Raw genomic sequence first — 14,949 nt, forward strand, 5'->3', positions numbered from 1 at the left:
TTGGGACTAAAGCCCTCCTCGGGGTGTATTGTTTCTGGTGCCTTTTGGGAGGGTCTCCCATGCAGGCCAAGTTCCGCTGTTGCCTGTTACCAGCCCAGGGTTACCTAGTAGGAGCTACAAAGCTATAATGCAGTTGGTTCCTGCCTACACTGGACCTGGCGGCATGTGGGGGTGGCTTCGCTGTTAATCAAGGCCAGCTGCCACCAGTATCAGGCCTGGGGCATCTTAGCAAAAGGCCCAGGCCCCCAGGCCTGTTGCCACTTGCCAGTTGCCCTTAGGGCTCACACGCAGCAAAAGCTTTCTAAGGTGTATGGAGCTGGACTGGATGTTCTGGTGCTGACAGTGTTCCCAACAATGCTACCTAAATTGGGTGGGACAGGTAGTGTTCACAAAGTTAATACAGATCCAGATCTTGTGCCAGTGCCCAGCGTGTGGCCACTCCACAAAGTACCCAGTGTACATTGCAGCCAGTTGCCACTCACCTCAGGCCCCTAGGTCCCCAAGAGCTGCCCCCAAAAGGCTGCATCATTAGCTAGGGCTGACCACCTCTGACTGAAAGTTTCCCAAGTGGCTGCATCAGCTACTGTGGGCTGTCTGCCGATGGAAAAGCCTCCCACAGCATGCGGGGTGGGGCTGGCTACCCAGAAGCTGAAAGTGCCCCTGGGTGATGCCATGTGAGCTGGGCAGGACCAGGTCCCAGGGAATCACCAGGGTCAATTAATTCTCAGATTTGGCCATGTGAGGGAGGGCTCAGCAAAGGTAAGATGGTGCCTGATTATAGTCTTCATGTGAGGTGGGCTCCACACAGGGATAATGGCGGCTATCCCTCTAGCTCTCACTCTGAAGCCGCACAACTCAGTCTTTCTCTGTATGTCTCTGACACCTCTTGAGTTACCGCTGTTCCACTGGACACAAGGGTGAGTGCCTTCAGCGAGTGAGTTCATGGGCAGGCCCTTTAAGAAGACATCTAGGTTTTTAACCACCTTCTGTTTCACAGGGTCAGGCAGAATCCATGCTGATTTTCACAACCTGATGTTGTGGGGACTCCTTTTCTTGGCAGTGGACCCTGGGCTTTTGAGCCTGGTGTGGATCTGGGACCCCTCACTCTTCAGGGGGAACCTCCACCACCAAGGTGTCCCTCCTGGTGTTCAACCACTACATGGTGTTTTGAGGTCAGAGTGTTTCACGTCTCTGCCTCTACTACCAGTCTCAGTGTGGCCTCTTCTTTATATCCTTAGTTATAGGGACTCTGTTCAGATAGTTCTCAAGGTTGTTTTTTCTATAATTTAGTCATAATTTTAATGTGATCATGGTAGGTGGCAGGCACAGAATTTGCATATTCACCATCTTTTCCTTTTCTCTATTTTCCTATTATGTGATTAGCACCAGGAAAATGTAAAAGGAGAGGGGTGGGGATAGGAGAAAAAGGTGAAGGGGATTAATAAGTACAAACTGCCAGTTATAAAATTAGTCACAGGGATGTAAAGCACAGCATAGAGATTATAGTCAATAATGTTGCAATAACTGTGATGTGTACTATGCTTAACCATGGTGATCACTTCACAAGATATATAAATGTCTAATCAGTAAATTGTACACCTGTAACTAATATAATAGTGTATGTCAACTATAATTTAAGAATTTTTTTAAAAGGTACTTGAACCATTATTTTAATGGAATGATAGCTGGGCATTGTTTAGAAAAACTCTTTATTCCTGTGCAGTAGTTTAATCCATATTGTCAAATGAGTAACAGACTCAAATAGACAATTTTTCTATTCCTTAACTGTGTGTGTCTTTGTTTTTGTTTTTACAGCTTCGGAAAGCTGTGATGGATCACATATCTGATTCTTTCTTGGAAACCAATGTCCCTTTGCTAGTTCTTATTGAGGCTGCAAAGAGTGGGAATGAAAAAGAAGTGAAGGAATATGCCCAGGTTTTCCGTGAGCATGCCAACAAGCTGGTGGAGGTAAGTCAGGAGAGGCCTGAAGACTAGAATTTATTCACAGGTTTACTCTCTCCATATGGTTTTTGGAATTTCAATAGGTAGCCCTTGTATGGTTTTACCAGAGAAATAAAATCCTGCAACCTTGCTTGCCTTTATCTCCTGAGGACTCCATCACTTGCAAAGGAAACAGGTTATCAGGAATCTCTTCTATTCCACATGCCAAATATGATCTGGAACACATCTGTTCATTTTCCTGAACAATAAGCAGTGGGTGAAACAGAGGTAGAAGGGACACTCCAAAGTGCTGAATTTAAGAGAGTAGAAACTGCCAAATGGAGGTTTAAACTGTTCCCTTTCTTCCTTCTTATCCTCATCTCCACTCCACATGTCTAACCTAGATTAGCTGTTCACATTATGAACTTGTGGGGAAAAAAATCACACTTCCACCAACACATATTTACACTCCTGCTGAAGGATCTTGGGGCACTAGTAGGCGTGTAAGTTCTGGGTCAGAAGTATATTTTGTGTGTTAGAGAAATCTGTGGGAGTTGTTTTATAAATGCAAAATTGTTCTGTGTAATATTGAAAGAAATTTTTTTCAAGGGAAACAAAATAAAAGTAAAATGGTAACTCTGCTACCTAAATCTAGGAGCTGAAAAGCAACAGCTCAACAAAGGTTACATTTAGTGACGTGCAGCTAAATAGAAAATTAGAGATCTTAAACAGGAAATGTGTGTACTAGAGGAAAAATGCACAGGAGAATAAGGATCCTGGCAACTTTAGGAAATAGTTGTCAGAACCTGGTTAAAACTTTTGCAGGCTCTGAGCATTTAACAACACCATCACCACCTACAACAAACTTCTGGTATACCCCCACTTTAATTCAAAATAAAATAAACGTACTTAAAATGACAGGCAATGTCAATGCAAGCTAAAAGTAAGATTTTTTTTTCCCCTTTAGAATGGCAAATTTGAGTTCTGAATAAGTTCATCAAATGTGAAATCCTTTCCATTTATCTTCGAGTCAATAATAGGGTTGTGTTTCGATTTAATTGTGCCCTAAACATCTGTTTAGTTTCCTCTTCAATCACCCAAACACTGCAGTTGCCTCTGGAGCTGACAACATCCAGGCAGCAGGAAGTCCTGCCTCAGGCCCAGAGGGAGCCTCAGGTCCTCTAGGACATAGGCGGAGCCATCACCCAGGGCAGCAGTCAGTTAGTTGAGTGTATAAAAGCCTAGTTCAAAGTAACAGAACCTCTGAACTTCTGTTTGACTCCAGCCTAGAACTGCCGTGTTTCCCTGAAAATAAGACCTAGCGGGACTATCAGTTCTAATGCACCTTGTGGAGCAAAAATTAATTTCTAATAGTTCTGGAAGCTGGAAAGTCCAAGATCAAGGCTCCAGAATGTGTGTTCTCTGGTGAAGGCCCTCTTCCTGGTTTACAGCTGGCACCTTTGTTCTGTGTCCTTACATAGTAGAAGGGGTGAGGGATCTCTGTTGTGTCCCTTTTATAAGAACATTAATCCCATTCATAAAGGCTCCACTTTCATGACATCAGAACCTCCCATGGTCTCACCTCCTAGAACCATCACATTAGGATTTCAACATATGAATTTTGGGGGAATACAAACATTTAGGTCGTAGCAGTCTGGATAATGTTTTCTCCCTCCAGAGAGAATCCTGTCCTCTGAAGGGCAGCAGAGAGTGAGACCATCTCAATCCATCAAGGATTGAAGTGACTTGATTCTGGTTTGTACTCTTTCTAAGGTATAGTCTGCCTTTCTTATACCCCACTTCTATGGAATAGTCTTCCAGGGGTGCCAACAGAGGAACGGATGTGTTATTTAGTATCCCACCTCATTTGCAAAGCATTTACTCCAATTTTTGTTTGCCCAATATTGTGAGATGGCTCTAAACTTTGCTTTGCTTTTGTATGCTTTCAATTTACTTTTTTACTGTTGCTATATGTAACTTAATAGACAAAGATCTTGGGAGAAAACTGTTGATTAAGTGCCAAGCTTTGAATCTAACTTTTCTATGGAACGTTAATTCCAAGTCTTTGCTTCCTTGGCTGTTCTGGACTCCAGTCTCCCCAGCCTTATGAGATTGCTGCAGATTCTAAAGAATTATATTCCATTCAGTAGCTATCTTGTACCTGGCATCTCAGTTTCCCTCTCAACACTAAGAATGAACAAATCCCTGGGAGGAAAAGTGAAATGCAGAAAATTGGACTCCCCACAATGAGCATCTCTTTTTGATCAAGTCTAAGTTTTGACATCTTTGGCTGCTGACCAAAGGAAATTATTTTTGTTTTTTATTTCTAGTTGTCCTCAACAGGAAAGTGGGTTTTATTGGCTACTCCATGGCTGGAAGTGGAAATTCTTTAGAGAGCTGGTTTAGTAAGTTTGTAGGGGTGTTTTTGGTTGTTCTCAATATTTTCAGCCAGAGATCTCTTTATTCAGTTGAAATATTGAGCTTCCATTCCTCAAATAAATACGTGAATCAATAAAATGTGGTCTGACTGAATTGAAATAATTGTATTCATGGTTTGTCCACTTCCTGCAATTCCTTCATGGACAGCCTCCACTTCCTACCAAATACAACCTCACAATCCACCAGGGCGCCTTTGATCCCTGTTTGAGAACCTCTGATGGATCTCTAAGTTTTCATTGATATAAATCATGGAATGATATGTCAAATTTTTTTAAATGAAGAATGGGTGAATACATGAAATTATCAATCTATGAATCAATGATGACAGTCTTAGTCCTTCAACATTTCTTGATTGTTGAGTTTATTATAATATATTCTGTTTTCCATCTATTTTTATGTTTTTGTCTTATATCTTTGTGCCATTTTGCCCCCGTTTGGTATTTGCTGCACAGGGAGATTGATGGGATGAAGTGAATGGAGGGTGTTACAACATATTTCACAACTTCGTGGTCCTTAGAAAATCTTTAGCAAGGACAGTTTTAGTGCAAATAAAATATTAGTAAAGTGTGAATAGGAGAAAATAATTGGGCTTTTCATAATTATCTTCACAAGTGAAATTTTGAGGGTTTTTCTCCATTGTGTTGGTAACATTTAATAAAGACTAGGTTAAGTTGCACTAGGGTTTTTTGATTAAGATAATTTAACAGGTCAACTATGGTGCTTTGTGATCTATAATATTGGGCACGCCAGAAAGTATCACCGTAGAACTAAATTTTTAAAAACTTAGTAAATTTTCCTCATCTCCCGAATCCAGCTAACTCATCCCTTCTGAGGGTCAGCTAAGGGCGCCAGGGCGGGGTCCACTAAGAGTGCGCTGAATCGGTCAGATGATATCTGTTATACCTCATTCATTCCCAAGCCTTTTGGAGAAATGGCATGCAAATTATGGCAAATCAGTAGCAAAGTAATGTGCTGTGAGTGGGAAGGAGTGGGTGTAAATTGGGGGCAAACTATGCATTGAAGCAAAGAAAATAAAAGCTAATCTGGAAAACAAGATGCAGAGTCAAAACGGCTGTTTTCAGAGGCTCCAAATGTGGTTTATTCTTCCCATTGCTTTGGTACTCAGTCAGTCTGCCTGCTCTTCTTTCTTCTCACCTATCTCCACTAAAAACACCCTGGAGCAAGCTACATACTCTTGTCTGGGAATCTGCAGTGTCCTCCCAACAGCCTTCTCATCTGCCCCATCCTCCTTCAGTTCCTTCTGCACAGAGCAGGCAGAGTGAACTTCTAAAAATGCAAATCAGATCGTGCAATTTCCTTGACTGAGACATTCAGAGACTTCCGATTATTCTCAGATTAAGGACCCACATTTTAAAGATGCCTGTAGGGCTCACATGATCTGTCCCCCTCTTCAGTCTCTCAGCTTACCTGCCTATCCTCTCCCACTTCCTATGAGGCATTGGCCACAGAAGCCATCTTTCATTTGCTGAATGTGCTATGTTTATGTTACCCCTTTCCTGAAAAACTTCCCACTCTACCCCTTCCTGTCATCTCTAATCATTGTTCAGTTTTCAGCTCAAAGTATACAATTTTATACTATATCATCTATATATCACATTGTGTGCTCACCGCCCAGAGTCAATTCTTCTTCCATCACCATATAATTGACTCCCTTTACTCTCTTCTACCACCCCCTCTGCCCTTACCCTCTGTTAACCACTGAACTGTTGTCTGTGTCTATGAGTTTTTGTTTCTTTATTTGTTTGTCTTGTTCCTTTGTTGCTTTCAATTTTATATCCCACGTATGAGTGAAGTCATATGGTTGTCGACTGTTTCTGTCTGACATTTCACTTAGCATAATAATCTCAAGATCCATCCACATTGTTGCAAATGACATTGTTTTATCTTTTCTTACGGCAGAGTAGTATTCCATTGTGTATACATAAACCACATCTTCTTTATCCAGTCATCTATTGAAGGACACTTTGGTTGTTTCCATGTCTTGGTCACAGTAAATAAAGCTGCAGTGAGCATTGGGGTACATATATCTTTACAGATAAACGTTTTCAGATTTTTTGGGTAGATACCCAGGAGAGGGATTGCTGTGTCATATAGTAATTCTATTCTTAATTTTTTGAGGAACCTCCACACTGCCTTCCATAGCGGCTGCACCAGTCTGCATTCCCATCAAAAGTGTATGAGGGTTCCGTTTTCTCCACAGCCTCTCCAACACTTATTATTTGTCTTGTTGATGATAGCCATTCTAACCAGGGTGAGACAATATCTCATTGTGGTTTTGATATGCGTTTCCCTAATAGCAAGTGAAGTTGGGCGTGTTTTCATACATCTGTTGGTCATTTGTATGTTTTGTTGGGAGAAGTTTCTGTTCATATCCTCTGCCTATTTTTTAATTGGATTGTCTTTTTTATTGTTGAGTTGTATGAGTTCCTTATATATTTTGAATATTAGCGCCTTATCAGAGGCATTGTTTGCAAATATCTTCTCCCATTTGATTGGTTGTCACTCTGTTTTTTTGATGATTTCTTTTGTTGTGCAGAAGCTTTTTAGTTTGATATAATCTCATTCATTTATTTTAGCTTTTTCTTCCCTTGCCTTTGAGGTCAAATTTATAAACCCCTCTTTGAACCCAAGGTTCACAAGTTTAGTACCCATGCTTTCTTCTATGCAATTTATTGTTTCAGGTCTTATGTTTAGGTCTTTATCCATTTTGAATTAATTTTGTTATATGGTGACAGATAGCAGTCTAGTTTCATTCTTTTACACGTGGCTATCCAATTTTCCCAGGACCATTTATTGAAGAGACTTTCTTTTCTCCATTGTATGTTTTTGGCTCCTTTGTTGAAAATTATCTGTCCACATTTATGTGAGATTATTTCTAGGTTTTCAACTTTATTCCATTGTTCTGTGTGTCTGTTTTTCTGACAATACCATGCTGTTTTGATTATTGTTGCTCTATAGTACAAGGTAAAGTCAGGGCATGTGATTCCTCCAGTATTGTTCTTCTTTCTTAGGATTGCTATTAGGAGTCTTTTATGGTTCCATATAAATCTGATGTTTTTTTGTTCTCTACCTTTAAAAAATGCTATTGGGATTTTGATGGGGATTGCATTAAATCTGTATATTGCTTTGAGTAATATGGCCCTTTGACTATATGTTGATTCTTATGATCCATGAACACAGAAAAGCTTTGCATTTCTTTGTGTCTTCTTCAATTTGTTTTAAAAATGCCTTATAGTTTTCAGTATATAGGTTCTTCACATCCTTTGTTAAGTTTATTGCTGGGTGTTTTATTCTTTTCATTGCAATTGCAAAAGGAATTTTTTTTTTTCATTTCTTTTTCTTAAGTTTCATTGTTCGTATATAGGAATGCAATGGGTTTTTGTACATTGATTTTGTAGCCAGCAACTTTACTGTATTCGTTTATTTTTTCTAATAGCTTTTACTTTCAATTTGCACACATCCAGGTCTATAACTGTATGCTATTTCTCCTGCTAGATTAGCAATTCCTTTAGCAAAGCGACCATGTCTAACTGATTGCTAACTATACCCCAACAAGTAGCCGAGATGAATAAAATAATAAAAAATGCAGCCAGGGATGTTGCCAACTTTTTGACTCCTGAGGTAATATATTTTAATAACAAAGCTGCAGGACCCTCAACAAGTGCCTCCGGGATCAGTAAAGAGGCATCGTGCTTATTTAATTCCCTAATTTACTACCAAGGACGGATTTCCAATCTGCGAAGAACCGTGTGAACTTCCATGTCCACTGAGCAAAAAAGCCTTGCTGTGTACAGATTCCTGAGAAGCTGAACTGTCAGGATGCTCCTGAGACAATGCCCCCGACTCCTCTGACATTTCTCCCCTGCCCTCTGCCTCACAAGCATGCAGCTGTCCTTCTCCTCGTTTACAGAGGACCTGAGGCAGGGTGTCTGACAAAGCAAAGGACAATGATGAGTTAGACAATGGGCTCTCGATTCTCTGCTTCATCCTCTTGACTTAGTTACTCCTGATAGCAGCACCCCCTGCCAGGTAAGAGGCTGTATGCATCCGAAAATATAAGGCTCGAAAATAAGGGACAAACCCCAATATTCAATATCAATAATGTGATCACCAGTAAAGCACACACTACCTTGGTTTCAGCCTTGAGTAAATTGTTTTTCTCAATTAATTCTTCCACTTGCACAAAAAATTCATTCAGCAACAAATATTTACTGAGCGGCTACCATGTGCTGACAGTTGCTAGGAATATGACCATGAAAATCTTAGGAAAACTTCCTGCTCTCTTGGGGCACACATTCTGTTGGGGAAGATTGAGAAAGAGTGAGATAAATGTGTAACATGTCAGGTGGAACTGTGTGTGCAGTGGCCGGGGATAGATAAGGGTGTAGGAGCAGATGTGTGGTCAGAAAAGGCTTGTCGCCTAAGATGACTATTAAACAGAGACCTGAAGGAAGTGGAAGAACGTTCCAGACTGTGGGAACAGAAAGGGCAAAGACCCCCAAGGCAGCAGTGCACTTGGCATGTTTGATAAAGAACAAAGAGACCAGTGTGAATACAGCTGAGAGAGAGAGGAAAAATTTCAGAGCTGAGATTGAGGGCTGGGTGTAAAAATTTTATAGTTGACTCAGATATTTGAATCCATTGAAGGTTTTGAACAAAGGCATGGCATGACTAGACTTCCATTTTGAAAGAATCACTCTACTGTTATACAGAACATGTTCAGTAGAGTGACAAAAGTAGAAGAGAGATAGATAAAACGTTGCAATAGTCCAGCAAAGGATTAGTATACTATGACTGTAGTAGAGGAGCGGAGGTGGGAAGAAGTGATTGGATTTTGGTTGTATTTTCAAAGTTGAGATGATATATTGGATGTTAGGATAAGAGACAGAGAGGAGTCTGGGATGACTCTAAGTTTTGACATGCTGCAGTATTGAAATCACTTGGAAATCTTTAAAAAACATAGCCTCCACTGTCAGACCGTTGCATGGTTGACTCTGGCTAAAGCTATTTGATAAGTGTAATCCTGAAAATCCTACATGAATGTCATGGCTTTAAATTCATATAACAGAGTTGTGAAAACGCCAAGGTCTTTGTTCAAACCACAAACCAAAAAGAAAAATCAAGGAGAGCTGCATCAAAAACGACATTGATAGAACTAGATCTTCATGTGTTTTGTAAAGTACAAACTGAGCATTCCATCTTTTTCTCAATGCTGCCCTCCCCAATCCAGTTAATATATTTGAACTGGAACTGAATTAGTGAAATTTCTCAAATAATTGAACCATAACAAATCTGTAAATCATAATGTTTTATAAGGAGCCGTTTTGTTCCATCTCAAGCACATGACAAATTTACAGTCATTTTTTTCTGTCCTTTCAGGAAGGTATATACCAATACTATTCCCCCTCCCAAATTTCCTAATACCTAAACTCTACTGTATTTTATAATTTTTCCTATACATACAATAAAGCATTACAAAAAAGTTGAAGGGTTCACCTTAGGCTCTTAATAATTATTTAAATATAAGACTAGGGTTCCTTATAAGTTCTTTATTACCTTATTTCATGATTTTGGTAAGCAAAGAAAGTAGCCACTATTTTACAGATGAGAAAACTGAGGTTTCAAGAAGTTTAATAACTTGTCCAGTGTCATGCAGATAGAGAAAGGCAGAATTCATGCACAAGCCAACTCTCCTGACTCCAGAGACCATACTGTTTACCACTGTGCACACTGTCCCTGGGCTCTCTTCCAAAGTGTATGTATAGACTAGCATCTGAGCCTTTGTATGTAAGTATTTATTAATAGTATAGTCCCCAGCCCCACAGTAATTGCTTGAAGATGTTTTCTGTTGCTGCTATTGACAGGTGTTAAGTTGCATACCTCTCAAATCACATTTCAGGGAAGAGCCATACGAGTACTTGGGGGTACTCACATACCCACCCACACACACGCTTGGGGGTATCATGCATTGCTGGAAAGGAATTCCTGTATACCCTAGTGGAGTAGATCGTCCAAGCTGCTTTTTGGTACTGGCATTGAGCATAAGCTAAGCTCACTTGGTAGCTTCATGAATCTTCATCGGCACAGCCTGAATGGTTCAGATCTGTTCCAATTACTAAATGCCATGAACTTTCAAGGTTGCTTGCCAATAGTGGATTCTAAGGATATTAAATATTTTCATGTCAAAGGTCTACTGCAAGTGCTGACCTATGCACAAAATCTAAGTACTTTCAGGTTCCATTTCAATCTTTGAAACAGTCAAAATGCAAAGTGGATGGCCATATTATGAAATCAATTATTTTTTAGATGTAAGAAGAATTGGCCATTAATTTCCATGGAAATGTGATTTTTTGGCATCTGGATAAAAACTTATCCCAAGAGTACCTATCTCCCAAGTTCACCCAATAGGTGACTTAAGTACACTTACAAAGATATATCTAGAAAAAAGGACAATTAATTATGTTGCTCATCCCTAAGGAGAAGAGGAAAGATATCAACACTTAGCTGGTTTTCTGTGCTAGATATTGTAGTGATTTTCACATATCATCTCATTTATTCCTCTTAACAAGAAAGTGCCTTAATCATCACTATCACATAGTTTTGCAGATTAGGAAACTGAGGCCCAAGGAGACTAAAACCAGCCTCACCAAAGTCAGTAGCTGATGGGTGAAAGCCAGAATTTAGATGCCTTAGGGTCCATGTTCTCTTTACTGTCCCATATATGTTCCCTCCTTCCTCCCTCCCACTTCTTATCTCTCTTCTCTTTCTCTGTGTGTGTGTGTGTGTGTGTGTGTGTATGTGTATACACATATATACATTACATATATACAGTTATATATACATTTCTTACCAGTTTACCCTCACCACAATAAAACCATAAGCTAGTAGTATATTAATAATTTTTAGTCTACTCTCCAAAGTTGAGAAAGAATAGTGTTCTGTATTAAAAAGATTTCTAAGAAGTTGGGCTGGAGGCTGTAATTGTGGCACTGCCAGATCAGACATTAGAGCATTACATTCAGTGTTGCTGCTGCAGACAGGTAGGAAATATTTGACCTTTTGTTGTCCAGTCATCCCCCCTTATCCAGGGGCAGAATACGTTCCAAGACCCCCAGTGGATGCCTGAAACTGGCAATAGTACCAAACCCTATTTATACTACGTTTTTTCCTATACATACATAACTCTGATAAAATTCAACTTTTAAATTAAGAATAGTAAGAGATTAATAACAATAACTAATAATAAAATAGAACAGCTATAACAATATATTGTAATACAAGTTATGTGAATGTAGTCTCTCTCTTTCTCTCTCTCTCCCTCTCTCTCAAAATATCTTATTGTACTGTATTTACCTTCTTCTTGTGATGATGTGAGATGATACTATGCCTACATGATGAGATAGAGTGAAATGAATGATGTAGGCATTGTGACATCATAGGACGATTGGACAGCTGATGGTTTTCTTACTGAAACCTTTTGGAAGAACATTGTAATTAGAAGTTGTCGTCTCTTTCTTTATAATACATCAAAGTGTTGCCATAGAAGGTATAACCCTTTAGTGATAATATGGGTGACTTTGATGCTGCATTCCATCTGAGGACTATATTCCATAATTTTTACAAAATAAGGGTGACTTGAACACGAACCCTGAGATACCACAACAGTCGATCTGATGACCGAGAAGGCTACTCCATGATTAACAGGCTGGGAGCATCTACAGTGTGGAAGAGGCTGGGCAAAGCAATGATCATATGGGGTGGGGGGGGTTTGTGTGTGCAAGATTTCATCATGATACTCAGAATGGTGCGTAAGTTAAGATTTATGAAATGTGTATTTCTGGAACTTTCTATTTAATATTCTGGACCAGTTGACCATGGGTAACTGAAACCGTGGAAAGCGAAACTGCGAATCAGTAGGGACTATGGCACTAAATGTTAGTTTTACTGTTTCATCATCTATGTGGGGAGTGACTGTTCTCTTTATGTATATGTCTGTTTTGTTCTGTAGTTTGTGTTTTCTGCAACTGTCAAAAGGTATGTATATTTTATTCCAGTTAACTTAGAAACTTTGCTGTGTAGTATCACCTTACATTATTAAGGTCAGACCCTTTCAATGCAAAAATGAAAAATTAAGTCCCACTAAAAATGATGGGTTTGTTTAAGAGCAAGAAGTTTTTATTTGCCCAGGAAAACACTCTTCCATGAACATGTGTTCAATCTTTGTTATATCACAAAGCCCCCTAGTCAGCCTAGTGCCATAATTTGGAAGGGATGGTATGTTGGGATATTGCTCTTTTGAAATAAAAACAACTTTTCAGTTTACCTTGACTCCATTAGCTTTAAAAGGAGGTGGAGTTCAACTTCACAGAGCCCTGTGGACAGCCTGAGATTCGGTGAATGTGTATGTGCTTTCAACCCTTACCTTACAAAACAGCATTGGGTCCATTGAACCTGATGACTGGGACTTTTTGGACAGTGTAGTGATGTACTCCTACAGCCCTGGGAATGAACAAATCACTTTAGTCCTCAGACCCTCAGATTTCCTATCTGGAACATCATCATTTAGGTCCTGTCTATCTCCAACTTTCTATATTCTAAGGACCTTTCCTGAATCCAGATTCTATGAAAAGGGAAGGCCCAAATAATTGTCTTGTTCTAGAACGCATTTGTGATTGAAAATGGAATTTGAGGAGTAGAAGAAAAACATCACTTTAAGAGTTTTCTGGTGCCCTCATGTCCCAAGTGAACAATGAACTGAAGCTTGGGGTACAGTTGGTGGCTAAGCTGTTCCAGACCATAAGGTGACCGAAGCATGCATTCCATCGCTATGTATTTTACTTCTGTGGCTTTTGCCTGTGACTGCCCCAGTGGCTCAAAAATAGGTTTGAATGGCTCTTAATCATTGGCGATTATATATGTGGGAACCAAAGAGAGAATAGAGGACTACAGCTGCCATCGATAAAAATCTATATATTAGCTAAATTGTCAACTGAGATTGTTTGTATGACTTAGAGCTTCTTTTTTTTTTCTTTTTTTTTCTTTTTTCTTTTTCTGTAGGCTTATTAGTGCTTGCTGGTTAAAGCCAATAGTTGTGAATGGCTGCAGTGTGAAGGGCTGCTGGGTGGTGTGGAATTCTTTAGCATACCCTGCTCCAATCTCCAAAAAGCATTTTCTGCTTCTCAAATTCCCTCTGTTATGTGTGAGTGTGTGGATGTGTATTAGGTTGGTGCAAAAGTAATTGCAGTTTTTGCAATTATTTTTAACTTTTAAACCACGATTACTTTTGCGCCAACCGAATATATCAGACATGTCTTTGATCTAAAGAACAAATATTTTCTCAATATTTTGTAAAATACAATATGAGTACCTTTAGAAGAAAAAAAAAAGCAACTGATGTCTTAACTGACCTTTAATATAAAATCTAAGTGAGAACCCTTTGTAATACAAATGTACCTTCCAGAAATTCCCGCTACCACTTCCAACCAGATTGCTGCCCTCAGCTGCTCCTGTTTAGACATTCTGGAGTTGCCACAGAGTGTGAATTTCACACATCCAAGGTGCCTGGGAATTGAGTCAATATTTTCACATAATGCCAGTTGCCACCAAGATATAGTTACTTACTTAGACTGACAAGTTTTATTTTTTATGCACAAATAATAGGAGCCCCTGATTTATCTTTCCTACATGTTTTCTTGGAAGACTGAAACAAAACACATTTTTGCAAATCTCTAAAATTTCCTGAGTGAATGATTCCTTTACCAAGTGTATGTGGAAGGGTCCAAGACCTCAGACCCCCCTATCTCCCCTCACCTACATAGTTAAAAAAAAACAAAAACAAAAAACACTTTTTTTTAATTTAAAAATTTTAAAAGGTTAATTTATAACTGAACTTTAAAACACAAGATGCTTTGATGGTGAAATATATAATGTATAGGCAAAAATGCCTTTCAGACTGCCTGAATGAGGAATGGCTGCAGATTTTCTGTAAAATGTCATGGCAGTTTCTACACGGAGACTGAAGACATGGAGGTTGTTAACGGCAGTGGGGTGGCAGAGTTTCCTATGGATCAGTAGTTTTGCAAACTAAAAATAGGCAGAGATTTGACCTATCCCAGTGCAACACTCAGCTAAAGAGGCTGTTTTGATCCCCATAATCAAGTATTTCAAAAAGTCAAGTCTTTTCAAGTAGGTGCCTTCAAGTATCTCTGTTACATAGAGCTTTAAAAAAAAAAAATAATTTGCAATTTACATTCAAATAGGTACACTTTTCATGTGCCCATTCTGTAATCATGATACCAAGCTGGTGTTTGTTCCAATCAGAGGAACTCTAACATCTTAGCCTCACACCCATCCGGGGATGAGGCTCAGGTGGGCACTGGAGGTGAGTGAATCCTTTCATTCTGGTAAAGTCCAGAGTTGAAAAAGCCAAAGCCAAACTCGCATTTACTGCAGTCAGAGATTAAGGACAGGCCATGCTGCAGTCAGAGATTAAGGACAGGCCACATTCTTGCAGAGGAAACTGGAACTACAGTTGGGAACAGTACCGGG

General features: G+C 39.5%; 1 protein-coding gene across 8 annotated transcripts in view; it reads left to right on the top strand.

Moving 5' to 3' along the window:
* CTNNA2 (catenin alpha 2) overlaps positions 1 to 14,949 on the top strand; it is a 1,048,744-nt gene that overhangs the window by 822,067 nt on the left and 211,728 nt on the right. For all 8 annotated transcript variants that reach the window (XM_019750020.2, XM_074332253.1, XM_019750019.2 and 5 more), the window contains one exon: positions 1,816 to 1,968. In XM_019750020.2, the coding sequence (XP_019605579.1) occupies positions 1,816 to 1,968 (153 nt within the window). The remainder of the gene's footprint in view (positions 1 to 1,815; positions 1,969 to 14,949) is intronic.

This window comes from Rhinolophus sinicus, linkage group LG05 (assembly GCF_036562045.2).
Source record: "Rhinolophus sinicus isolate RSC01 linkage group LG05, ASM3656204v1, whole genome shotgun sequence".
Classification (NCBI taxonomy): Eukaryota; Metazoa; Chordata; class Mammalia; order Chiroptera; family Rhinolophidae; genus Rhinolophus; species Rhinolophus sinicus.